General features: G+C 43.1%; 1 protein-coding gene across 2 annotated transcripts in view; it reads right to left on the bottom strand.

Annotated features, from left to right (window-relative positions):
* Nucleotides 1-10,887: 10,887 nt before the first annotated feature.
* Nucleotides 10,888-26,129, bottom strand: part of RYK (receptor like tyrosine kinase) — a 1,372,566-nt gene continuing 1,357,324 nt past the window's right edge. For both annotated transcript variants that reach the window (XM_030217203.1, XM_030217202.1), the window contains exon 15: nt 10,888-11,858. In XM_030217203.1, coding sequence (XP_030073063.1) covers nt 11,747-11,858 — 112 coding nt within the window. In that variant the 3' untranslated portion in view covers nt 10,888-11,746. The remainder of the gene's footprint in view (nt 11,859-26,129) is intronic.

Below are 26,129 nucleotides of genomic sequence, written 5' to 3' on the forward strand. Positions count from 1 at the left end.
GGTTCTTACAGACTTGAAATAAGTGGCACTATCTTATTATATGTTTCATCAAAATTTGAAGGCGTGGAAAGCTGTTGGATGATTTTAAGCGAAAATAACAAAAAGTAATAAAAAGATAGAAGAATGACTTTAAACAAATTGGATTGATTAAGTTTTGCACACTGTTGCTCTGGCACATTCCAGTTTAAGCAACATTGATGCTGTGAACTCCGAGAATCCTGTTAAGAACTATATATACATTTGCTGAATTGATACTATTATACTATGTAAAAGAATTGGCAAAAGTGCATATGGCTGCTATTGCATTGTGTATAAGAACATAGTTGCCTGGGACAATTGTAATGGGAAAATTATATAGGGGCATGTCTGGGGAGAAGAATTCAAAAGGTCAGTGGACAGTGCAAGGTGGAGGGAAGTGTGTATAAAATGGTTTACTGTGGGTGAGGGGTTATATGTGGGGTGGTGAGAGGAAGGATAGTGCAAAGGTGATTTGGGTGAGGTGAGAGGAAGGAGAGTGCAAGTGAAGAGGAAAGGGTGGTGCATGGCATGTGTCGTCAGTATGGGGAAAATAGTGCAAAGGGGGAGGGGAGGGAGATTTAAGGAGTGGTTCAGAGGGGAAGGAACTAGGAATAGTGCAAGGGAGAGAGAGAGAGAAAGGGAGGAAGATGAGAGTGGAAGGATGGAGAAGGCATGTGAGGTTTGAGGGGGGGGTGTAGATAAGCATGTGCAATGCTTGAGGAACAGTATAGAGTGTAGAGGGTCTGGGGTGTTAGGTTGGTGAGAACAAGGAAAGAAACAGCACTCCTGACATGACAGTAGGTTTAGCTAGTCAGTCCTCCACAATCTCTCTGGGGCTTAGAATATGGTGGGTGACTGGCAGTGTATGAAATGTAGTGCCAGAGTGGATGCATGTTGTGTGTGGTTGGCAAGGGTAGTATGGAGAGTTTGTGGTGGCTGTGGGGGTTTGTTAGCTCAAATGAAATGTATGGAATGGGTGGTGTTTAAGTGGTGTCTGCATTGGGTGAGGAGTGTGTTGCAGGTAAAGTGGGGGAGCAGCAGTGTGTGAGGTGCCTTGTGTAAGGTGAATGGTATGTGGGGTATGTGATTGGTCACAGAGTGTGTCATAAGATATGTACTAGAAGAGGAGTGGCCCATGGGGGTGTGTTTTATGTTACAGAAGGTGTGTGCAGTGCATGAGCTGTGTGGTGAACGCAGTTTGTGTTAAGTATGGAGGTGTGTGCCAAATCTGTGATGGGTGAAAAGCAGTGTGTGGTGTATGAGAGATGTATGTGTGATGTATGGTGTTTGGTATATGAGGGTGGGGGTGCCATGGGTGATCAGCAACGTTCAGAGTATGTGATGAGTGATCTTGGTACAAGGTCAGTAATAAGAGTTTGTGGTATGGATTTTTTTTTTTAATACAGATACTGAGAACATGTGCTTTTTAAAATTACCTTACTTTAGTATTTAAAAGTTCAATTTGTTTTCTTTTTAGACAGCAATTGCATTTACCACATTATTAGATATTTTTATTTTCAAATACAGGAATCAAGGAAAAAAATCTAAACTGGGGGGACTTAGCATCAGGAGAACAAGGGAACATTAGAAAATACAGGCTACTCCTGTGATATTTTCAAATAAAGGGGTCCTTTTACTAAAGCTTAGCACACTAAGGAGGTCTTTTACTAAGCCACAGCAGCATTTTTAGCTCGTGGTAGAAATCAGCTGGCGGTAAATGCCTAGACGCCCATAGGAATAATGGGTGTCTTGGCTTTTACTGACAGCTGATTTCTACTGTGGCTTAGTAAAAGACCTCTCAACAGATACTGACACATACGAAATGCTGCGTGTCCTATTTTATACCTATGGGTCATGTAGCACTTAGTGCATACTAATGTCTGTTAGTGAGTGCTAAGCTTTAGTAAAAGGGCCCCTAAAACTAAAAGAATGTGTTTTTGGTTTGAACTTTAACAATATGGATGTAGTATAGTTTCAGTTTTAATAATAAAAATCCCACCCTCCGAAGGGACACCACCTTGTAGTGGTGGAGGGGCTTCTGTGTTTCAATGACTCAGAGGGCTATGCTGAAGGGTTACCCATATCAGACAGGCCTCTGAGGAGAAACCAGACAAAGAGTGTCCCAAACTAGGGAGAGTGGAAAGATGGTGACCTGAAGCTCGTATGCTCAACGGCCCAGCTGTCCTCTGAAGTTCTGTCTTGTTTACTTGAAATTTCCTCTTTGCATCTGCAGTTCCCTTAACTGAGAGGAAGGGGATAATGGGGGGTCAGCCGCCGATGGCCAGCGTTTTGTCCCCTGTGCAGCAAGTGTGGGACCGCTGTGTGACGAGCTGCCCACAGATGACTGGGTTGATGAGTCCTTTGATTACCGTCGGCGAAGGAGTGTCGATGCTCTTGGACCTGGAAACAACTTCATCGCTCTCAAATCATTTAACCACCATGTCCAAAGGAGTGGAGGAGTGAGTTAGGAGTGTATGCTGAAACGGAAGTCGTTTACAGCTGAACCCGTGTCGGCGGTGCCACTCCTAAACCCGTAAGAGCTATCAGCTTGGAGTTTTTGGCTCCCGTGGAGGTTACATTGAATATCATCTGGAAGGTGCGCCAGGACCTAACGATGGTACTAAATAATTTTGCTTCAGATATAATCTTATTAGTGAGCAACATGGATAATCTAATCGATTCCTTTCAGAATGAAAAATTGATACAGCAAATTAAGTTCTACAGGAATAGGAAACGGTTAAGATTTTGAAAATGTTAATAGACCAGAAAGATTTGAACAAAATGAATATTATTACAGATGATTAATATCGAGATTGTTGTTTTCCCAGAGTTCCGGGTATGACTCCTAAAGTTTTTTTTTTCCTCTGAAATGATTCCTCTTAGTATATTAATTCAAAAGGAGTGAAACCTGTGAAACTGGGATTACTTTAATCAGTGGGAATTGGATCAGAGATTCAAGTGTTTATATTGTTAAATAATTTCTGGTTCTAAAAGGGGGAAAAATGAAATCAGGTGTATTATTTCCACTAATATTGGACAATAAGTATGTTTCCAATGAAATTGACTATACACCGTCTTGGGTTTGAAGAAGCCAACCAGATGATCAATGTGGAATAATAATTCAGATAAATAATAACTGGGGATAATCAGGTTAATACCACATTTTCTTGGTTTACTGTTGTTTAATTGATCTCCTTGTCTTGTTTCACTCTCCCCATTTATTTTGTGGTCTAAGAAAGAGAAAGATTGTATATAATCTATTTATCTAGTTGAGATTTTTTTTTTTTGTTACATTCCGCGCTTTCTCACTCATGGCAGGCTCAATGCGGCTTACATATTATATACAGGTACTTATTTGTACCTGGGACAATGGAGGGTTAAGTGACTTGCCCAGAGTCATAAGGAGCTGCCTGTGTCTGAAGTGGGAATCGAACTCAGTTCCCCAGGACCAGAGTCCACCACCCTAACCATTAGGCCACTCCTCCTTCTAATATTGTATTAACGTACAGTCATCGCTGTATTACTGTTTGCAAGTGATCCTTGTAAAATGAAAAAATTATAAATAAATTATTAAAATAAAATAAAAATAAATAAATAAAAATCCCAATGCATTAGAGTGAAAGTTTTGCTACAGTTTGGTTCTCCTTTGAAACTGTTTGTGCAGCACAAATCTGAGAAATTATATTTGAGTCTTTTGTCCGAAACTACAGGAAACCCCACCCCTTAAACTTTGTTCCTTTTTCTTTTGAAAGAGTGTGCAGTAATAGCAATATTGCTCCTGGAAAAAAAAAAGAACAATTCCTATAAAGGACACAGGAAACTAAACAAAATAAATTTTTTTGCACTGCACACCACTATTTTTCTGTGATCTTTGGGCCTCTCCTGTGTTTTTATTTTCAGTCAGCTATTGATCGTTCTCACTGCACGTTACATCTTTTTAGTTAAAATGTAAGTTTTACAGTTACAGAATGCTAGAGAGCAAGGACTAAAAATTTTGTTTACTGCTGTGATCAAATATTGTGTGATTTACAGTAGCACAGGAAGTAGGTACGAATTGTCAAAAAGGGTGAGCCTTATCTACTATGTGATACAGCAGAAAGATAAACATAGTCAAGTGGAGAGACTTGGCTGCAGCTGAACAAGTCAGGTCAATCATTTTGCTTTCATTTTCATAGTAAAGTTATTGACCAAGGAATATCATTAGAATATGGCTTTGTGGCAACTCTATGGCTACTCAAGAGAACACTCTTCACCACCGCCTCAAAAACCTCAGTGCCATGTGTGAAGAATGACTTAAGAAAACATAGGTATCAGAACAGGGGGAGCAACAGGTGCCATGGCACCCCCAAAATTTTCCTTCTCTTCCTTCCTCATCCATTAGCTGTTCAATTGCTTACCTCACTCCCCTATGGCAGTGATTCTACAATTTGCATAAAAAGAGGCATCACACAGATGACCAGTGCTGGGCCTTGAGTATCTGAGAATGCTCAAGGCCTGGTGGCCCCTTCCCCCTCAAAGCCTCCAGTTTTGGAAGGGACAGAAGCTGCCAGACCTTGAACATGCCCAGATGCTCAAATCCTCTCACTGGTTGGATGCTCGATGCCTCTTCTCATAGGTGATGAAATGGGGAGGGGGGACCACAGGTGCTTTGGCACCCCAAAAATTTCCTTACTTGCCTCGCTTCCTCTGAGATGGTTACTTATTTACCTTGCTCCACATGGGCGATGACTCTACAATCTGCGTAAGAGGAGTCATCAACGCGGCAAGCCAGTACAGGGCCTTGAGCATCTGTGTATGCTACAGGCCTGCCAGCTCTGGTCCTCTCCGTAAGTCTAGGATGGGAAAAAAAAATCTACCCATCTTTCATGACCAGGGAATACTTGAAATTAAATCCCTGTCCCCTTTCCCCTAGTGGAAAGGGTTGTGCTGTACCAATATACAAGAGGGCCTCTACCTTAAGTCAAATGGCATGAACCATTTCCCTCACAAAATCAATGAATGAGAACTCTTCTGGTGGGATTTTCTTCTCTCATGAGGTAGGGAGGGATCTAATGTTAAACCATGTGAACCTTCTTCAGAGAAAGCATTCACAGTTTTTCTTAACAAATCCTTCTCTTGAACATCCGTGAACTTAATTTCCAATAAAAGGGATAATGGTGGGACACACAGGGATACCAATTACGGTTGTTTCCAAAAAGCAGGTGCAATTTTTTAAGCTGTTCTGGGCTTTCTTTTGGGACATGTCACCTGGAAAAATAGCTGCAGCAAAATCAAGCGACTTGATGATGAAAACATACTCAACTGGAGCTTGAGCCTACACTGACTCTCACAGGAAATTGATAAGAGAAAATAAAACAACTGAAAAACCTAACTAAAGCTTCTATTGGGAACACACCACATGACAATGACAGGACTTGAGAGAAAAAAACTTACAAAAAGTTAGGAACTTGAAGGAAAAAAGTCACTAAGGAAAAATGATGTAAGCTTCAGAGGTACAGGTTTGACTCAGCTCCACAGGAAAACACAAATGAAGCAATCCTGTGTGACAGCGATATGCAAATTGGTGTGCATGCATGGTGAGTCTATTCAAAAACGTCCAGAAACTATAAGCTGGAAAAGTGTAACCTTGGTGATGTCACCCCTGTTATGAAGACTCCCTACTCTGCTTTTCCTCGAATGAGGACAGTACCACAGTAAGATTAATAAACAAAATATGAAAAATGTTATAAAGAAAACTTAAGATGCAGTTTGGAGGATGATAGTGAATAGGAAACTCCAGTGTCTGAAAAGTCACAGGGAGGCCTAATTTTCAAGACACTCATCTACTCAATAATTAAAGGCATTTGTTTGTGGTTATGCTCCTTGCTGGACCTGGTGGATTCATGGCTGTTTCACCCAGGGGAGAGAGACTACACACATCTCTCCAGAGCACATGACACCTTATCGCGCATCGACTATATTTTGGTCTCTTGAATAGTGTATCGTCTTTGTTTCAGGCGGAAATAGGGCCGACTCAGGATCATGCCTTGATATGGGTCTCTCTTTCTTGTGGGATGGATAGGAGTCAGAGGGCTCGATGGTGTTTTCCTAGGGAACTGTATTACAATGCGCAGTTTGCCCCCTATATACAATCTCAATGGAAGGAATATACAGAGTTTAATGGCGAAAGCTATGAAATTGATCCTGTATTATTTTGGGAAGTGACAAAGGCGGTGTTATGAGGCTCTATTATATCATATTATTCACATAAGAAGAGAGCCCGAGATGCGGAGCTGCTTCGGATGGGAAATTTAGTGAGGAAGGCGCGTCAGCGGTTTGGATCCAGCCCGACAATCTTAAATAAGTCTCCCCAAGGTTTGTGAGGCCCAGATTTCCTTGAATCAGTTAATACATGCAAAAACCCCAAAATCAATCAATATTATCGTTATCAGTTGTATAAACATGCAAATAAACAAGGAAAGTTGTTGGCGCGGCTGGTGGAAACAGGTAGGAGGCTCGCGCTTTGTGTCGCAATTCGGGATGCACAGGGAGGCTTTCATCGTACATCTGAGGGGGTGAATGAGGTCTTTCGGCAGTTTTATGAGAGTTTGTACTCTCCCCCAGAGGATCAGGGGCTCATGGCGGATTGGTATCTTTCAGGTCAACAAATTCCTAAGATTACGGGCAAGCAACAAGAATGTCTCAATGTGGCAATTTCAGAAGAGGTGAGTTGGTGTTATACAGGAACAGCCCTTTGCATAAATCGCCGGGAGTGGATGGTCTCCCTTCAGAATTTTATAAACTTCTTATCTCAGATATAGTGCCCTGCCTGACAGTGGTGTTCAACCAGTTTGTACACACGGGTGTCTTGCCAGAGACTCTGCGGAAAGCTCAAATAGTGGTGTTGCTAAAAACCAGGAGAGACCCTCTTCAGGCCAGTTCTTACAGGCCTATTTCTTTACTTCCTTTTGAACAAAGTTTATTTGCAAAATGTTTGGCAAATAGGCTAGCAAGGATACTGCCAAAGATAGTAGAAAGAGTCGCAGGTGGGTTTTGTGCGGGAAAGATCAGTGGCCCGAAACATGAGACAGATTTTGGCGGCCTTGGAGAGTTTACACCATCACTCAACACCAGCTTTAATAATTAGTTTCAATGCAGAAAAGGCATTTGACCATGTCCATTGGGATTTTATGTTTGCTATTCTGCGGGCCTATAGGATGGAGGGGCTCTTTCAGAGGGTGATAGAGGCCCTATATCAGGGGCCGACTGCAGAGGTATGGGTTAATGGATGGTCATCTGCGACATTCGAGATTGCTAGAGGAACTAGACAAGGGTGTCCTCTCTCTCCGCTTCTTTTTGTGTTGGTGTTAGATCCCTTGATTAGAGAAATTCTGAGGGCAGAAGATGTGAGAGGGGTCCAGATAGGTACTGAACAATTCAAGATTTCTGCCTTCGCAGATGACCTCTTAGTTGTGGTGTGGGAACCCCAGATATCTTTGCCATCATTGCTGGGTATTTTTGCTGAATTTGGGGATTTCTCCGGATTTCGCCTTAACTTAGATAAGCCTGAGGTTATGACAATTCATTTGAAGGAGGAACATTGGGAGGGATTAAATTGCCCATTTAAGAGATCAAGGACTGCATTCACATACTTGGGAATTCAGCTCACTGGAGACCCCAGGCATCTTTGTGACACCAATATAGCGTATTTGTTAGAAGTCACTAGGGAAATTCTTGGGAGATGGGAGGGCTTACCGTTATCACTGATGGGCCGTATCTCATTGTTTAACATGGTGCTTTTCCCTAAATGGTTATACTTTTTACAAACAATATATCTTAGACAGCGGGATGTGCGAGCTCTACTACTACTACTAGTTAGCATTTCTATAGCGCTACAAGGCATACGCAGCGCTGCACAAACATAGAAGAAAGACAGTCCCTGCTCAAAGAGCTTACAATCTAATAGACAAAAAATAAAGTAAGCAAATCAAATCAATGTGTACAGGAAGGAGGAGAGGAGGGTATGTGGAGGCGAGTGGTTACAAGTGGCTTTACAAAGCTTACTTTCCAAATTTTTCTGGCCAAAAAAAAAATCCCTCAGATACGCTATTCGAACCTAGTGGGGAGCTGGAAAAGCGGTGGGCTGGGAGTACCAGATGTTAAACTTGAGAATATGGCTTGCTTATTACGCCATTTAGGGGACTGGTTCCAACAGACGGAGGCATACACTCCGTTACAAATGGAAGCTGCAGTCCTTTGAACTTACATTATGTTTTGCATGCTGCACTAAAAGATTTGCCTGCCTACTTGTGGTATAGTGACTTGATACGACCCTTGAAGGAGATGTGGAAGGATTTGGCCAAGTTGTGGTCTTTTGATCATCGTTGTAGATTACTACCCCTTCGGGGGAATGGAGAATTTCTTCCCGGAATGGAAAACCCTGGCTTGTTGTCTTGGGGGGAGCGGGGTATTACATCTTTGCAACATTTATTGGAGACTAGTGGTGCTATTAAGACTTTGGCGGAACTACAGTTGGATGCTTCAGACTGGGGGTATGTTTTGCCTATGAACAGGTTCGACATGATATAGCAACCTTGCCCCGAGCGTCTCTTAGTGTTGATTTGCCCACTAGGTTGGAGGAATTATTCGAGATGGTGTCAAGGGAACCCATTTCGATTTCTCTGTTATATAAACGGCTGCTACCGGTATGTCCGCAGAGAGATCTTGATCAGGCGGCTGTTCGGTGATCTGCAGACATACAGAAGGAGGTTAATACGCAGGACTTACTGAAAGGCTTGAAGTGGGTTTCGAGATGGGCACAGAGTGTAGAGCTCCAGGAATGCCAGGTCAGAGTGATTTGCCGGGTGTATACCTCTCCATTGCGATTATGTAGAATGGGTTTTTTTGGAATCTGCTCAATGTTGACGATGTGGTGCGGCTCACAATGATTCTTATCATTCCTTTTGGAAGTGCTTGGCTATTACAGCTTTTTGGATTAGAGTTGTTAGGTATATGGAAGGCTTATTGGTACACAAGGTAAGGCAGCAGCCAGAGTGTATACTATTGGGATGCAAGACACCATTGGAGGGTGGAACGGTTCATTAGACTGTACTGGCTCACAAGGCTTTTCTTATTGGCAAGAAGTGCATCCTAATTAATTGGACTCAGGAAACACCTCTCTCATTTTGGCAGTGGCGTAACCGCTTTCATGCCTTGCTTATGATGGCGCTCCAGGACTCTCTGCGTAGTTTTAAAACCCAACGTAATTTTTATCTTACTTGGGCAGGATACATTAATATATTGTCTCATCAAGCTCGGAGTCATATTCTTAATAAACTTGGAGCTTTGTCTGATTCTCTTGCAGTACGTAGTAGCACTTAGAAGGGCCCTATAATTCTTCCTCTTAGGGATTGGTAGTAACTTTGGTGGAGCAGAAGAGGGGTGGGGTTGGGGATTTGGGGTTGGGCAAGATATGAGGGGTTTTTTTCTCTCTCTTTCTTATGTGTGAAATAGTTTTCAGAAGGTGAGAGGGAGGGCCATCAGCGTACAGGCCTTCCTTCCTTTCCTGAGAGGATGTTAGATAGATCTCTTGCATTTGCTTATATTTAGACGAGTTAGATTATTTGTTTAACTAGAGTTGGGGGGTGGGGTGGGAGATCTATAGGGAAAGCTTGAAGACGAAATATTATGTTTGTTCCAGCTGAACCTTAGTTGGCGGTTACTATTACTGTATGTTGAAGTCATTATGATGGTCAGTTTGATGTTGTCTTCAATAAAAATTGTTGAAAACTAAAAACAAGGCATTTGTTTGTGTACCTAGGATTTGTTGACAGCGTAGTCTGTGTATGCACAGCCTGATAAGTCATATAAAACAGACTAACTAGCAAGGCAAGTGGGGAATCTTAGCCTGTCAAGTGAATGAGGGGAGGATCTTTACAGCTGGTAAGGAAGCCAAACCCTTTTAGCATCTGAGACTAAGTGCGGCAGCTTGTAGGCTCCACCAGCTGCAACAGCGGTACAGCTGATACAAAGTGGTGGATGTGTGGATGTCATTGAGAACCCAAGGGAAAACAAGAGAGCAAGGGAGGGAAATTGCTATCCCTTTGCTTACCTTTCTACCCATCATTTTTGATGGGCTTCTCCACTGGTATCAAATATTCATCATATACTTACATATAGGGTTATCCTGACAATCAGACCTTTTGGAAGCACTCAAGAACCAGAGCTATTTATCTGTGTGCCAGTGACCATGTTCTAAGAACTAGTACTTTAAGACAATATTTTCTAGGCTACTCTGCTACATTATTTCTCTTGCAGAAGAGACTCAAACTTTAAAACTCAGCATTACCAAGAAGGGGAGAAAAATTAGATGGAATAAAATTCTTTGCCTCTAAAATAAGCCAATTTCAATGCTACCACCAAGACGTGGAGGGGCATTTTCCATATGACATCTAAGTCTGACTTTGGACGTTTTGCAAAAATCTGAGGTTGGCACAGAGACTGGCAAGTAATGTTTTTCATCACATTTTTTAGGGGTGGGAGGGGGTTAGTGACCACTGGGGGAGTAAGGGGAGGTCACCCCTGATTCCCTCCAGTGGTCATCTGGTTATTTAGGGCACATTTTTGTGCCTTATTCGTTATAAAAACAGGTCTACCTCAAAACGTCTTAGTTTTAGTCCTGGACATTTTTGTTTTGTTCCATTATGGCTGAAAAATGTCTAAGTATTAGGAACGCCCAAGTCCCACCCTGAATACATCCCTGACACACCCCTTTGAGATTTGGACGTACTTCTGATGGCCTTCATAGAAAAATGTCTAAAAACAGGTTTCGAAAATACTAATTTGGACGTCTTTGTGAGAAAAACGTCCAAATGCTGCTTTATGCCACTTTTTAGACGTTTTTCTGTTTTGAAAATGAGCCCGATAATAACATAGTAGATGACGGCAGATAGACAGTAAAATATGTAAACAAATCCAAGTACAAATGTTTTCATTTTTAAAAAAACAAGCAGAAAAATCTCAAATGTTCGAGTCCTTTTGATCAAGTGGGCAAAGCTCATCCAATAATATATTCAGTCTTAATTTCTTTCTGAGAGCTTGCTTCTCCAAAAAAAACTCTCTCCATTAAATTTAGTAACACATAGACAGCGTATCTAGAAAATATGCATGACCAAGACATTTTACAAAAAATGGTTTACTAAAGTATATAAAGGCATGAGTGCTTGAGAGAAGACACCCATAGGCTTTTGCTTTGTGAAACTGTTTTTTGTTTGTAGCATTTGCTTCCAACAGATAATATTCTGGAAAAAATAATCTCATTCTAAAAAGTATTTACTTCGTACATATAGTTAATTTCTGCATTCTGAGTCCAGAGGTTTCTGCTTCCTAATTTGGCCAGTATGAAAAGGGTCTCTTTCATTGATATGTCTGCTCCTACAGTGGTTCTTGGAAAGTTTATATTCCAGATATATCCATTTCCACATAATTAGTGGTTCTGTGATGTTTCCAGTCTATTAGGTGTCAATTGACATATTTCTTAAAAACGTAGAAGTTTCTGCAGTCTTGTTTCAAAGGTGTCTTTTTCTCTTAACATCTAAGTTTTCTGGAAAGAGTCCAATTCTAGAAATATCCATTTCCTACATGTAGCGCCATGATGAGCACTACATGGCAATGGGGCCTGGAATGTTGGGTATACTCTCTCCTTCTGTTTCTTAATGACAGGGAGAATTCTAGGAGACATCTTAAGGATTCAGACATATGCTCCGAGTGCTGCATGGAATTCAGTCAAGCACTGTACCAATTGCTGGAACTTAGGTCTTTCCTCAGGGTCTAATGCCCAGCAGCAGGCCATTACTGCGAAACTGTAGGAAAGAAGACAGAAAACATCATTTGAGACAGAAAGATAAAATATTAACTACCGTATTTTTCGGACTATAAGACGCACTGGACCATAAGACGCACCTAGGTTTTAGAGGAGGGAAATAGGAAAAAAAAATTCGGACTATAAGACCGCACCTTTTTTCCTCTTCTAAAACCTAGGTGCTCCGGTGCATCTTGTCCGAATCCCTCCCTCCGAGTTCAGGATCTCCCTCCCTCCCTCTGAGTTTCCGAGATCCCCTGCCCTCCCTCCCTCTGAGGTCTAAAGTAATTTTACCTAGTTGGGGCTGCAGCAAAAAGCATGCAGGCTCAGCACATCACTCTTCCCTTCTGTCTCTCTCAGCGCTCTGGTCCCGCCCTCTGAGGTCTAAAAGTAATTTTACCTAGTCGGGCTGCAGCGAAAAGCATGCAGGCTCAGGACGTCACTCTTCCCTTCGTCTCTCTCAGCTCTGGTCCCGCCTTCATTTCCTGTTTGAGGGCGGGGCCAGAAAGCTGAGAGAGACAGAAGGGAAGAGTGATGTGCTGAGCCTGCATGCTTTTAGCTGCAGCCCCGACTAGGTAAAATTACTTTAGACCTCAGAGGGAGGGAGGCAGGGGAACTTGGCGGGAGGGCGATCCCGGAACTCGCAGGAGGGAGGGCGGCCTGCTAAATTTCTCTACCTTTGGGCTATAAGACGCACCCCCCATTTTGGGGGGAAAAAAGTGCATCTTATAGTCCGAAAAATACGGTAGTTACACAACTGTTTGTTCCCAGAAGAAAATATCACTTGTTACTTCAATTGCACTTCACAAATTATTATGTCAAATCACTGCCATCCCAAAAGTACAGTCCCATTGTACATAGTCATTCCATTTCTCTAACACAATGAAGGAAACAACTAGGGAATGTATTTCTGCTTTAAGAAATCTCCTAACCTCTCTCAACAGTGACTCTTCAGAAAAATAAAATTCAATTTCCACTACAATTAAATGTTATTTCATGACTGAAAAACAGGAACACTAAGCCATCATACAATTGTCCTATTTCCTACCAGATATGTTATAAAATGATTTTGAGCAAAAGAGCTGTACAACAATTGATGAAGTCAGTTAAAAGGTAAGGTTGCTTACCTGTAACAAATGTTCTCTGAAGACAGCAGTCTACTACTCATATAGGTGGGTCATGTGACTGCACAATGTGGAAATTAAGAGCTTTCTGGAAAATACAGTGTTTTTATTGAACATGTACTGGATGTCCTACACTATGATGACTCTGAAGCGCTTCTCAGTTCTTGTATAGCCACAAACTTACAGAACACAATAAAGCAGATGATGGTAGAAAGAGACTAACTTGCCCATCTCATCTGCCCAGTTATTCCTAGCCATGCTGCCAACCATATATTCCAATTGTCAGCCAAACAGCATGACTGCTTGTAAGATTCTTTATCCAGGAAGGTTTTGTCATCATTCTCATTTGTACTTCATCATCATAGGCATACAATATCCCTAATTCAGTTCACAATCTGTAGTCCTATATTCTCATGTCTAACCATAAAAATGTTATAACAATAATGATGATCTAAATAACCATCAACACTAGAGTAATTGCTGCTGAAAATCTGGCCTCCTATGTGCCCAATATAATCTACCATCAACACCAGAGTAATAGCTGCTGAAAATATGGCCTCATATGTTCCCAATACAGCCCGCCAGACACAGCTATGTGAAAGCCTTCATTTCCACTAGGGTTTCTAATTTTTTTCTGTACTCATAGCCTGCCAGACAGACCTAGCTGCTAGTTGCAGCCTGCTTGACAGATCTATGAAGCTGTCTGCATTTCCACAATGATTTATATCATTTCATATTAACTATTTTGACAATTAATTCCAACATCACTGAACACAAACACAAATATATGCTGCTATAGCCACATTTTGCTACCAGCTTATCCCATGCTCTAAGTCTGTTACCCTTTTGACTTCTGCCAGAACATATTCTATGTATTCACACCCTTTCCTGAATCTACCCTTTGGATCCTTTGTTCTAGACTTCCTTTCCAGTGAAAGCAGAATTGCTTATCTGTAACACATATTCAGAAAGGATTGTTTTAGATTGTAATCCACTAACAGTAAGCTTTTTCAGCCTAATAGAATAAACATTTACAAACAAGGACAGAGAGATAGCATGATAAGCAGTGGATGACATAATTCAAGAATACTGACACAGTTATTTATGAAAAATTGTAAGAAGATCTAAAAAGCTCACTGGGGTATGCACAGCATTTCTGACTCTGCTGCCTCCATGAACATGCCATGTGGGCTGTACACTATACAAGAATGAGAAGAACAACTTCATAAGAGGAGGAAGATGGCTATGGAACTGCTATCTCCAGAGAATACCTGTTATAGGTAATAAGTGCTGTTTTCTTCAAAAAATAAAGCAGGATAATGCAACAAAGATAGGGTTGTCTTGCAACAAAAATAGGTTAATAGAAAAACAGCAAAGCCACAAACCATGTTTTATGGGCAAGATCTATTTCTACCTTTTAGCATCTTTTCTAAAAAGTGCTTATGGTTTTGCTTTATCTATCTGTCCATCCACCTATGACACTGATGTCACAGACAAGAAACAACAACAAGGTGGTGGACAAAGTAGAGTCATAGGCATTGGAATTGTGGGGGTGGTGGGTTGTTGAGATTTTCCAGACCTCATCAGATGAAGAGGAAAAGGAAGAGGAAGAGAAAAGTGGCAAGTCTCATCTTCCAAAGACATGGAAGAGTTAGCAGCCATGCATGTCCAGCCCTTCCATTACTACCTGTCCTAGTGCTCTGGTTGCTATGTATGCTGTCTGCTGTGCTAGTGGCTGTGTGGAAGTAAAGTAAAGTAGATAAGGAAGAAATGTGAGAGTTATGATGGAGTGGAGACAAGGAAGGACAGAACATTGCAAGGAGAGGAGGAACTGAAGCGAGTGTGAAAGGGGGGGGGGGGGGGTTGAAGTGGGGGATGAAAATGGAGAGACCAGAGTGGAGAGAACATGAACTAGGAATGGGAGGCAGCGTACAAGGGCCATAAGGAAGAGAGTGAGAGTAAGAGGTTGGGAACAGATCATGGAGAAATAGAGAGGGTACAAGTGTGTAACACCCACACTTCTTGCTTTCCTCCAAAAACATATTTCTCACCCTCCCAATCATGTCCACATTTCCACAGCTAGCTCACTCTCCTAAGCCTAACAACCCCCTCCACACATACCCAAGCAATAGCAAAAACACGTACACCCTTCTCTCCCCATACCCAAGCAACCGCAAAAAAACATATTCTTTCTCCTGGAATGGTGTGCTTCAGTATTAGGACACAGGTGGACATGGTTCACCCAGAAATGAGGATCCTAAAGTTCAAGAAATCTAACTTTGTCAAGATGGGAAATACCTCAAGGAATTATCTGGGAGAAATAGAAAAGCAGTAAGCAAAAACGAAATGAATTATTTAAGAATAACAAAAATGTATTTTATAAGAACTTAGAAGAAAAAGAAGCCACTATGGTTTTTGAAAGAAGTAGCCCAAAAATAAGTAAACAGGGGTTTGCATCCATATATTGCAAGAGAGCACAGAAAGAGGTACTGGTAACACAGTCAGAAAAGCAAAGATGCAAATGTAAGAAAAACAGCCAGTACAGTAAAATGAATTTATCAAATCCATAATCCACCCCCCATTTAAGTTCTGGTATACAGCCACTTGAATAATAAAATTGAAATCACTGCTGTTTACATTAACGAATGTAGGCGGGATAACATCAAATACAGCCAAGGCTGAGGAAGAGCTAGATCTTATCTACTGACAAGACATGACACAGTGGCGAGTGAGTGTAAAGCATGACAATATAAAAACCTGATACAATGCAGAACTCAAACATACCTAATAGCAGAAGGACAAGGATGGTTCCCAAATATTGAGAGGCAACCATAATACATCAATGAAAAATCTGGTAATATAATTTAAACAGTGGAAGATAGGAACCCAGGGAACACAGTGCAGAATGACCAGTTCTGTACCCCTTTTCAAATTTAGGAGGTGAGCTTTCCAAATGAACATCAATGGGTAGAGAGTTCCACAGTGAAATAGCCAAAAAATTGAAAGTGGCATTAGTAGCCTGAAGTCTGAATTGAGATGTGGGAGGGATTATAAGATAATTAGACTGGAAGGATTTTAGCATATATTGGGCATTATAAGGAATGACTAAGGAATTCAGATAGAAAGGCAACCCTGTGTAGTAAGCTCAATATGCTAACTTCACACCAGCCAATATTCAGAGCAATTTAAGTGGGCAGTGGCTCTGGCTTGCTTAAATCCCCTTGAGATGCCCAACCGCCGATACTCAGTGGCACTTTCAGTGGCACTTAACCAGGCAGCGACACTGAATATCAGATCTCATCACCAATAAAAAATGGGCAGGTCAGGGGTGGTGCAGGGGGTGGCACTGGGGAGGAGCCAGCAGTTATATTTAGTGCTAGGACTCATATAGCTTACCCAATTAAGTTAGAACAGTTCAAATGCAGGCGGTTGTGGCAGCCATTTTGTGAAGGCAGCCGCCTCCATCATCTCCACTGGATCACCATGGATATGGGCCTTTCTAGACTGGGGGAGGGGGGGAGGAAGGGGGTTGGGTACTTGTGACTGTTGCTGGCTGGGGAGGGGGGAAGGCAAGGAGGGGGGGCTGCACCGGGGGGTGGTAAGGGGATTGCAGAGGCTTAAAAAAATATTATGCAGGTCCCGGACGATATTTATTTATTTATTGCATTTGTATCCCACATTTTCCCACCCATTTGCAGGCTCAATGTGGCTTACAGAGTTTTGTTATGTCAAAGTCATTACAGGAAATCAAATACAGTTAATATTGTACAAAGATTGAATAAGAGAAGAGAGAAGGAAGGTGTTAGGCAGGATAGTATAGACTGTGAACTTTAATAACTGGATGGGTTGGTGAGGTAGTTTTGTAAGGCTGGGGCCCACATATCTGTCTTTTGTAGGCCCCGGCTGAATATTGGCCAGGACCCACATAAGCTCCATGGCCAGCCCCGCCAAAATTAGCTCCCGATATTCAGTGCTGGTGCCCGGGCATGGTCCGACACTGATTAACTGGGGCTAATTCTTCTTATAGCTGTCAGTATTTTAAAAAAATGTTGAATGCCGCAGGCTGAATATCTACCCCCCAATTTTTTAAAAATATTTTATTCTACATGTTGTAAGATGCCAGTATTGCTCTATTAATTTCAACGTTTTTTTTATTAATAACAGAACAAAGGAATCACATCCACAGGATGAATATTGTGATAAACACAGTGGTTGCCCTACCCTGAGGAGGCCGCTGGAGGGAGCTTTCCTACAAGAAGTAGGGAAAATGCCATTATCTGGTCCCTAGGGGGAGCTCCAATTGGGACATCAGGGTAATGACCTGAAAGGGCCAGCAGAGGGAGCTCCAGCTAAGGCCTGAACATGGGGACCAGGGAGTAGCTGTAGCAGAGGTTCCCTGTTAAGAGACTTCCAGAACTGGGAGGAGGGGCCCTGAAGGGGTGTGGTGGGCTATTAGCAGCCCTATATAAACAGTACCTCCTGAGAAGCTAGGGGGAGACGAGATGGGAACCTGGAGGAGCCTGGGAAGCCAGCTGGAGGAGGAGTACCTGGAAGAGGGAAGAGAGAGCGAGAAGGAGACCCTAAGAGGGAAGGTACTTACCAGGCCATGTTGTGATGGACTTGTGAACCCGGCCAGGTTGTTGATGGACTTGTGAAGTGTTTAAAATGAACTAACAGCTGTGGGGTGGAGGATAGGACTATAAGGTCAATGAGAGTGAAGAAAGTCCTATCCAGGGGTGGTGGCTGTTTTACACTGAGACCCCTGTCTCCCAAACAAAAGGGGCTCAGTGTATTTGCAAGTGAATGAGAACTGGAAAGAAGTTGTTCCCCACAGGACTGAATCCAAGTACTAATATATTGAATTTGCATATGTTGACTGCCTAATTTGCATATTTGTGAAGTCTGGAGAATCCGAGTGAGAGTCCCAGGAAAAGTGCCGTGGGTCACTGGCCGTGAACCAGAGGAGTGACTGAGGCACACGGGACATAACAGGGAAGGATTTCCAGCAGGAGGAAGGCATGTCAGATCAGTCACCCTGAGTAAGGAAGAAGCCCAGGATATAGAGGTGGGTGCTTGCCAGGGACTGGGAGAAGACCAGCTGGAGTCCTGCTCAGGAGCACGGGGCCAGTGAGGCCACGTGGAGAACAGGAAGTGCACATGTCTTTACAAGCGGCTCCGAAGCCAAGGGCTAGAGAGCCTCAGAGGGCTGAGCACCCTGAGGGGGTTATAAAGGAAACCACTTTGTTTTGAACTGTTTGCTTCTGTGCTGTTTTTGCTGGAGTTACCAGAGATTCACCACTGGTTATTTTGAACTGCTTTGGTTAGAACTGCCTGTGGCTGAATGGTTTGTCTGGTAGATTACTACAATATATAGCTTGGCTTGGGAGCCAAGGGAACTCTGAGGAGACTGGCAAGTGAGACTCCAGCCAGCAGAGGGCTGCATTTCTGAATCACCCAGTGGCCAGGAGCTTTACAATATACAAAGATTCAAATAGGAAAAAGTATTCATTATGGACAAAATGATACATACCGTCATCAAACTTTTTATTCCCACCCTCCTCTTCTAATATATGTTCAGCTTGTTAAACACATTTCTATGGTAACTTCCCAACTATAAACTGCAGTCCTTACTCAATCTCTATGGCCGAACATTTTCTCATGCGTACTGAATATGCTTAAATTACATACATTTTTATTAAACCAAGTGAAAGAAACAATTCACTCCTGTTAATAGTACTTATATTGAACTTCCACTACCCCCCTCCCCTCCTCTCGATAAACACTATTACTCCTCCTCCCCTCCCAAACCGTCCCTCCCACCCCCTACCAGTAAAGTACAAACCATTGTTATTCAAGGGCAAGAAAATATTCTTATTCTGGGGACACAAGATCCTCGTGTTTCAAAAACTGTGCTATCATATAATTGCTGCTCTTTGTTCCCCACCAACTCACTACTCCCCCCCCCCCCACTCTCCTCTCTTTCTCATACGCCTATCCCAACCAAGCCCATGGAAATGACAAATCTCCTAGTAGAAGAGACCCCACTAATCAGTCTCCCAAAGCGTTGAGGACCAAACTCCTACCGCGCGATGATAGTGTATCCAGATATACCCCCAAAATCTTTAAAAATCAGGTTTTGTGCTTAAAGAACCCCCTTACCTCCCTCGCCTCCCAGGACAACAATAAATGAACCAAGTTATGCTAATACCAAAAATCAAGTGGTTGCGCCGAGGTCCATTCCAGCAAAATGCATTTCCTCGCCAACAAGCACAACTTACGAAAAAGCAAAGTACCTTCCACTGTAGATCCCCTGAAGGACCCAGGGCAGTGTAACACCAGTTGAACCAGAGTACCATCAATGGTACAGGAAAAAAGGAAGGAAAGATACTCCGTAACCCTAAGCCAAAACCGGCGTATCACTACACACTCCCAAAAAGCATGGAAGAACGTATTGGTATCTATCTGACATTTTGGGCAATGGGGCGACTAAACTCCGCCTGCTGTGTACAACTGAACTTGAGTAAAGTAAGCTCTATGTAACACCCGAAATGCGCATTCTCTAAAACTAGCACTACTGACCAATTGTGGTATCCTCCTAATAGAAAAACGTAAGTCCCACGAGATCAAATTCCTCCCCAGATCTAACTCCCATTTTTGTTTAATCCCTTCCAGGTCTTTAGCCCTCCAAAATTGCCATAAGACCTTATGAATGCCCGAAATTGTAGGATCATCTTCCGATATAGCATCAAAAAAGTTTTTAAGACTGGTTCCAATGTGCCTGTTCAAAGCTTCCACATTGAGGGACTGTACATAATGTTTTAATTGACAATATGCAAAGGTATCACTCCATTGAATATTCTCGTGGCCCCTCAGAAGATCTAAAGGCTTCAGGGCTCCATTCGTTTCTATGAAGTGTAGCAAATAATCATGTCCCAGCTCTCCCCACCTGGCAAAAGCTGAATTGTCCAGACCCGGTTGAAAAGCAGGATTCCTCTTAATAGACAACAGATCCGTAATTTGCGGATCTCCTCCTACACCAAAACCCGCCATGCCTCTCGTAATGGGCTCAATAACACACTATATTACAAATGTTTAGGGATCAACGAGCCATCCACCTGCAAAAGCGAGAGCAAATTGAGGCAAAATATGTTACTTCCAATGTTAAGGTGGTGCAGCAATGAGAAGAATATACCCAATCTCGAACATATCTCAAGACAAGCAATATTATACAGCCTCAAGTTGGGAAGACCCATCCCCCCCTGATCCCAGTTCCCCAACAAACAGTGCCCCCTCACTTTTGCTTTCTTGTTAGCCCAACAAAAGAGTACAATCAAACGCTGCAAAAGCTGTAAGGGTAAAATCTGGAGCAAATACAACCATCTAGGTAATATTACCATCTTAATGAGACCAATACGTCCTATCAACAGTAGAGGTAAGGTTTTCCATAACTCCAGTTGCTGCTCAGTTTTAAGCAACATTTGGGCCACATTTATATGATACAGATCCCCCACATCAGCCGTGAGAAAATCCCCCAGGTATTTAAAAGATCGGTCTGCCCATCTCAAAGGAAATGTCCCTGGCCAAGAAAACCGAAATTGCGGCGAAATAGCTAGTGCCTCCGATTTATCTAAATTTAACCTAAACCCCGCAAAGTCTCCAAATTCACTAAACGTCTCCAGCAGGGCCCTCAATGAGGCCTGCGGATCAGTCAGCAACACCAAAAGATCATCAGCGAACGCTGCCACTTTAAAACCCTCCTCACCACCCATAGCTCCATGAATATCAGGATTAGCATAAATATCTCTGATGAGGGGATCCAAATAAAGAACGAAAAGCAGTGGTGACAAAGGGCACCCCTGTTGGGTCCCATAGCCTATCAGGAAATGTTCAGAAATTTGACCATTCAACATCACCCGTGCACGTGGTGAAGCATATAAAGTCTGGATTGCCGTAACAAACCATCCCGTAAAGCCATAGGCCTCCAATGCCGCAAACAAAAACTCCCACTGAACCCAAAGGCCTTCTCAGCATCAAAATTAACCAGCAAAGAAGGCCTCCGATGTGTCCTCACCGACTCCAGTGATACCAAAATCCACCTAAGATTTTTCGACACAGACCGCCCTTGGACAAATCCCACCTGCGATTTATGAACAAGAGATGTCAGAATACGGCTTAATCTACTAGCTAGTATTTTTGCAAAGATTTTTACCTCATAATTTAAAAGCGATATTGGCCGATATGATGCTGGCAAAAGAGGGTCCCAATTTGGTTTAGGCAGTGCTATAATTTGTGCCAAATTCAAGTGCCCTGGTAGAATCTGTGCATCCACCCAAGCATTAAACACCTTAGTTAAAGGTTTGACAATCGCATCACCCAGCAATTTGTAAAACTCAGCCCGGAAACCATCTGGTCCTGGGGCCTTTCCCAAATGACTGCAGCTAATTGCCCAGGAAACCTCATCAGGCTGAATGGGTGCATTCAGAACCTCCCTATCTGCATAAGAGAGTCGAGGAAGAGCACATCCTTCCAGATATAAACTACCTGGGAGGTTATCCAATTCCGAAGAAGTGTACAACTCTTGGTAAAAGGATTTAAAAGTGTCGCAAATAGCGCTATCCGTGTGACATAGCCTCCCATCCTGACCCCGAATAGTGAGTAACGGTCTTGATGCCTGCTTCTTCGCTATCAGTCTAGCCAACAGTTTACCCCCTTTGTTACCATGTTTATACAGTTGATACCTATAAAAAGCTTGAGATTTAACCGCCCTATCACGAATTAAAGTGTTTAAAGCTGTTTGCACTGACAGCAATTCCTGTTTAAGGGATGCACTAGGATGTCTACCAAATCTCCTGCGCAGACTTCTCACTTGATGTTCTAGGCGAAGAATTTCTTATCTCCGGTTTTCTTGAGATGGCAAGAGTAACTAATTATATCCCCTCTCAAAACCACCTTTGCTGCTTCCCAGAAAAGAATTGCGTCACTTGTAGACGATTCATTAAATAACATATTCCTCCCAACCTGCTACTAATCTCTCTCTAAATTTCACGTCATGATATAGTAAACTCGGAAATGCCCAGGTTTTAGAGGGAATCACTGATCCACCCGGCTCCCAATCCAACCAAACCAAAGCACGATCAGAGACCGCATATGGGCCAATCTGCACATCCACCACCTCTGTGAAAAGTGATCTGGAAACCAACAAATAGTCAATATGCGATTGAGTTGCATGTGTATAGTCTCTGTCTGTTGGGTGTAAAACCCGCCAAACATCCAAAAGGTCTAATACATTGCAGAAGTTGGGTAGGCCTCTGACAGATCCCATCCTCTGTCCCGAGGGTGGATGCAATCTATCAAGTTCCCCAACTTGTTCCCCAACATGTTGAAGTCTCCCCCCAGGATCATAGGAATAGAGTCCACTTTGGCCAAAATACCCACCATCTTTTTATAGAAGGCTTTATCTATTTGATATGGGGCATAAATACTTTCCACTAGAACCTCCTTACACGCTATCATAACCTTACCAAAAATAAAACGCTCCTCTGTATCTTTTATCACCTTTTGTATCTGAGTGGCCACCCCCTTCCTAAACAGAATGGCTACTCCACCTTTCCTACCCACTGCTGGTGTTGCTACACAATCCCCTACCCACCACTTTACCAATTTTGCATGTTCTGCATCAGAAAGATGTGTTTCCTTTAAAAAAGCGACATCCGCTTTAAGACACTGGAGCTGTTGTAAAACTTTAGAACGCTTAATAGGTGAATGAATACCTCTCACATTCCAAGTGACAACCCTCACCCTAATGGGAAACCAAGGATTAAATGAACCACCTTCAATCTAGAATCCAAGTCAGAGAGAAACCGCCCCAGCTCCCGGTCTCTTCCCCTTCTATCCCTCTGCAGACTGGTTAGTCCTCCTAAAGCCGCCCCACTCTATCCATTCAAATCCAAAAAATCAGAAAAGTTCCCTTTTTCCAGGCCTTCCCTTTTACCCCCCAAATTATCCTGAACTGGTCGTACCATCCCTCCCCCCTGCCCTTCTTCCCCTTAACCAAGTATCTCGTTCCAACTTGGAACCGGGCAAGTTCTAACGCCTCCCCCCCTCATCATCCCCTTTGTCATGACCTTCCAAATCCCCCAGCCATCATAACACTCTCACACATTCCCTCCTACCAATACATCTCTACTTGCCACTCAGGCAACCCCGTCGATCATAAAGCATCCGCACACACATTCATTCAAATAATAAGTTCTCCTTTTACCAATTGTCCAACAGATCTGCGTACCTATACATATTAGAAAAAAAAAAGGAGAGGGGTGGATCCCCACACTCGCACAAACATGTTCATAAAGAATTATTATTTATTGCATTTGTATCCCACATTATCCCACCTCTTTGCAGGCTCAATGTGGCAGACCCTCCCCTCGCTCCAAGTCCAATGACTCCATTTGTTATATTATCCCATTAGGAGCTATGTCAAAGCTGAGTATCAGTTCAATCCAACATAAACATTCAAAGCTGCAACAATGCAGATCTATTATATGGACAGAGCTCGAGAAGGCCCCACAACCACTCAGTCCACTGAAATCAGCATATCCACTGTTGTCGCATAGGGTCCATGAAAGAATCGGGCTATAACACAGTTCATCCCCCGCAAATATACATCCATGATGGCAGGAAGACTCCCCCTCGCTCCAATCTACATGTTCCATCTCGCTGGATGCTGCTGCATGAAGCCGCTAGAGACCGCCAATGACTCCGCCCAGGCGATTCCAAATACGGCCACTCCTTGCTATAACAACTCAACCTCCCATGAGTCATTTTGCTGGGTATTACAGGTCCAAGAAAAAAATTGTTATCTATAACTGTATATAGTCCATTAAGATGACTTTTTAGCTCTCAGATGCTTACATTTGTTTGAGTCACCAACCAGTCTTACTCTCTGGAACAAAGTAAATCCATAACCCAAAGAACTCTGGACACTCACACATCTAGGTTTTCCCTTTGTGGAGTTTCTGGGCTTAGCTGATTCAAAAACACTTTGCCTCCTCAACCATAGCATAAAAATTTGTGGCTGCTTGGTAAGTGACTCTCAGCTTGGCTGGGTAGAGAAGGGCAAATTTGATTGTACGTTTAACCAGTTGTGAGCAAATCGGTGAGAAAGTCCTTCTCAACACCGCTACCGAGGCAGTGTAGTCCTGAAAGCATAGTGAAGTCATTCTGATCAACTGATAAGGGCTAGGAGCCCTGTTGAGACAGCTGGGGTCCATTGAAATGAATAGGGCCAAAATTGTATATAAGCAGCAGTTTGAGGAGTATTAGTTCAGACGAGACGAGAGGAGGAGACAAGAGGAGAAGAAGACCAGAGAAGGAAGACTCCAGTAGAGAGAGAGGACGTACCATGATATGCGGTTCCGTTATGTGAATGCTTAACCTACCTGTATTACCATTGGTAAGATTGTAATAAACTATCTTATTATATCTACTACATACTGGGTTCCTTTCTAATTGCTACCTTGGAGGAGGGAGGTCTCCTAGAAGGAGAGCATCACCCTGGTGAAGTAGGAAGTACTCCTGTAGCCAGGACCTGCCCACCAGGGGATGTACTATCCTCTCGCACCGAGGATATGTCTTCAAGTGCTGCCCGGGAGGGAAAGGTTAGGATAGCTGTTGTAGTTGGTGATTCGATCATTAGGCATATAGATAGCTGGGTGGCTGGTGGACGTGAGGATCGCCTGGTGACTTGCCTGCCTGGTGCGAAGGTGGTGGACCTCACGCGTCACCTAGATAGGATTTTAGATAGTGCTGGGGAGGAGTCCACTGTCTTGGTACATGTGGGTACCAATGACATAGGAAAATGTGGGAGAGAGGTTCTGGAAGCCAAATTTAGGCTCTTAGGTAGAAAGCTCAAATCCAGATCCTCTAGGGTAGCATTTTCTGAAATGCTACCTGTTCCATGTGCAGGGCCCAAGAGACAGGCAGAGCTCCAGAGTCTCAATGCGTGGATGAGACGATGGTGCAGGGAGGAGGGTTTTAGATTTGTTAGGAACTGGGCAACATTCTGGGGAAGGGGGAGCCTATTCCGAAAGGATGGGCTCCACCTTAACCAGGGTGGGACCAGGCTGCTGGCATCGGCATTTAAAAAGGAGATAGAGCAGCTTTTAAACTAGAAATGGGGGGAAGGCCGACAGTCGCTCAAAAACGCATGGTTCGGGAAAAGGTATCTTGCAAAGATACCTCACAAACAGGGAAGATAGGGTTTCTGGATAGTGAGGTTGCACAACAGACCGTGGTAGACCAGGTGCCCTTAAATACAACTAAAGATCAGACAAAAGATGTCAAATCAATAGTGTCAGGTACTAAGCATCATGCAAATAAGAACAACAAACATACTCTGAAATGTCTATATGCAAATGCTAGGAGTCTAAGAAATAAGATGGGAGAGTTGGAATATATTGCACTAAACGAAAAATTGGATATAATAGGCATTACTGAGACCTGGTGGAAGGAGGATAACCAGTGGGACACTGTCATACCGGGGTACAAAGTATATCGTAGTGATAGGGTGGACCGGACTGGTGGAGGGGTAGCATTGTATATTAACGAGAGCCTTGACTCAGATAGATTACAAATTCAGCAGGACACAAATCACACCTTTGAATCATTGTGGGTTGAAATTCCATGTATAAAAGGGAAAAAAACGGTGATAGGAGTGTACTACCGTCCGCCTCGCCAGGATGAACAGGCAGACACAGAAATGATAAAGGAAATCAGAGACACGAACAAAATGGGCAATGTGATAATAATGGGTGACTTCAATTATCCAAATATAGACTGGGTAAATGTAACATCAGGACACGCAGCGAATGCTACATACCTGTAGAAGGTATTCTCCGAGGACAGCAGGCTGATTGTTCTCACTGATGGGTGACGTCCACGGCAGCCCCTCCAATCGGAAACTTCTCTAGCAAAGTCCTTTGCTAGTCCTCGCGCGCCCGCGCGCACCGCGCATGCGCGGCCGTCTTCCCGCCCGAAACCGGCTCGAGCCGGCCAGTCCAGTATGTAGCAAGACAATACACTTCAAGGGAAGACACAACTCCAAAGGGGAGGCGGGTGGGTTTGTGAGAACAATCAGCCTGCTGTCCTCG

The sequence above is a fragment of the Microcaecilia unicolor genome, chromosome 10 (genome assembly GCF_901765095.1).
Source record: "Microcaecilia unicolor chromosome 10, aMicUni1.1, whole genome shotgun sequence".
Classification (NCBI taxonomy): domain Eukaryota; kingdom Metazoa; phylum Chordata; class Amphibia; order Gymnophiona; family Siphonopidae; genus Microcaecilia; species Microcaecilia unicolor.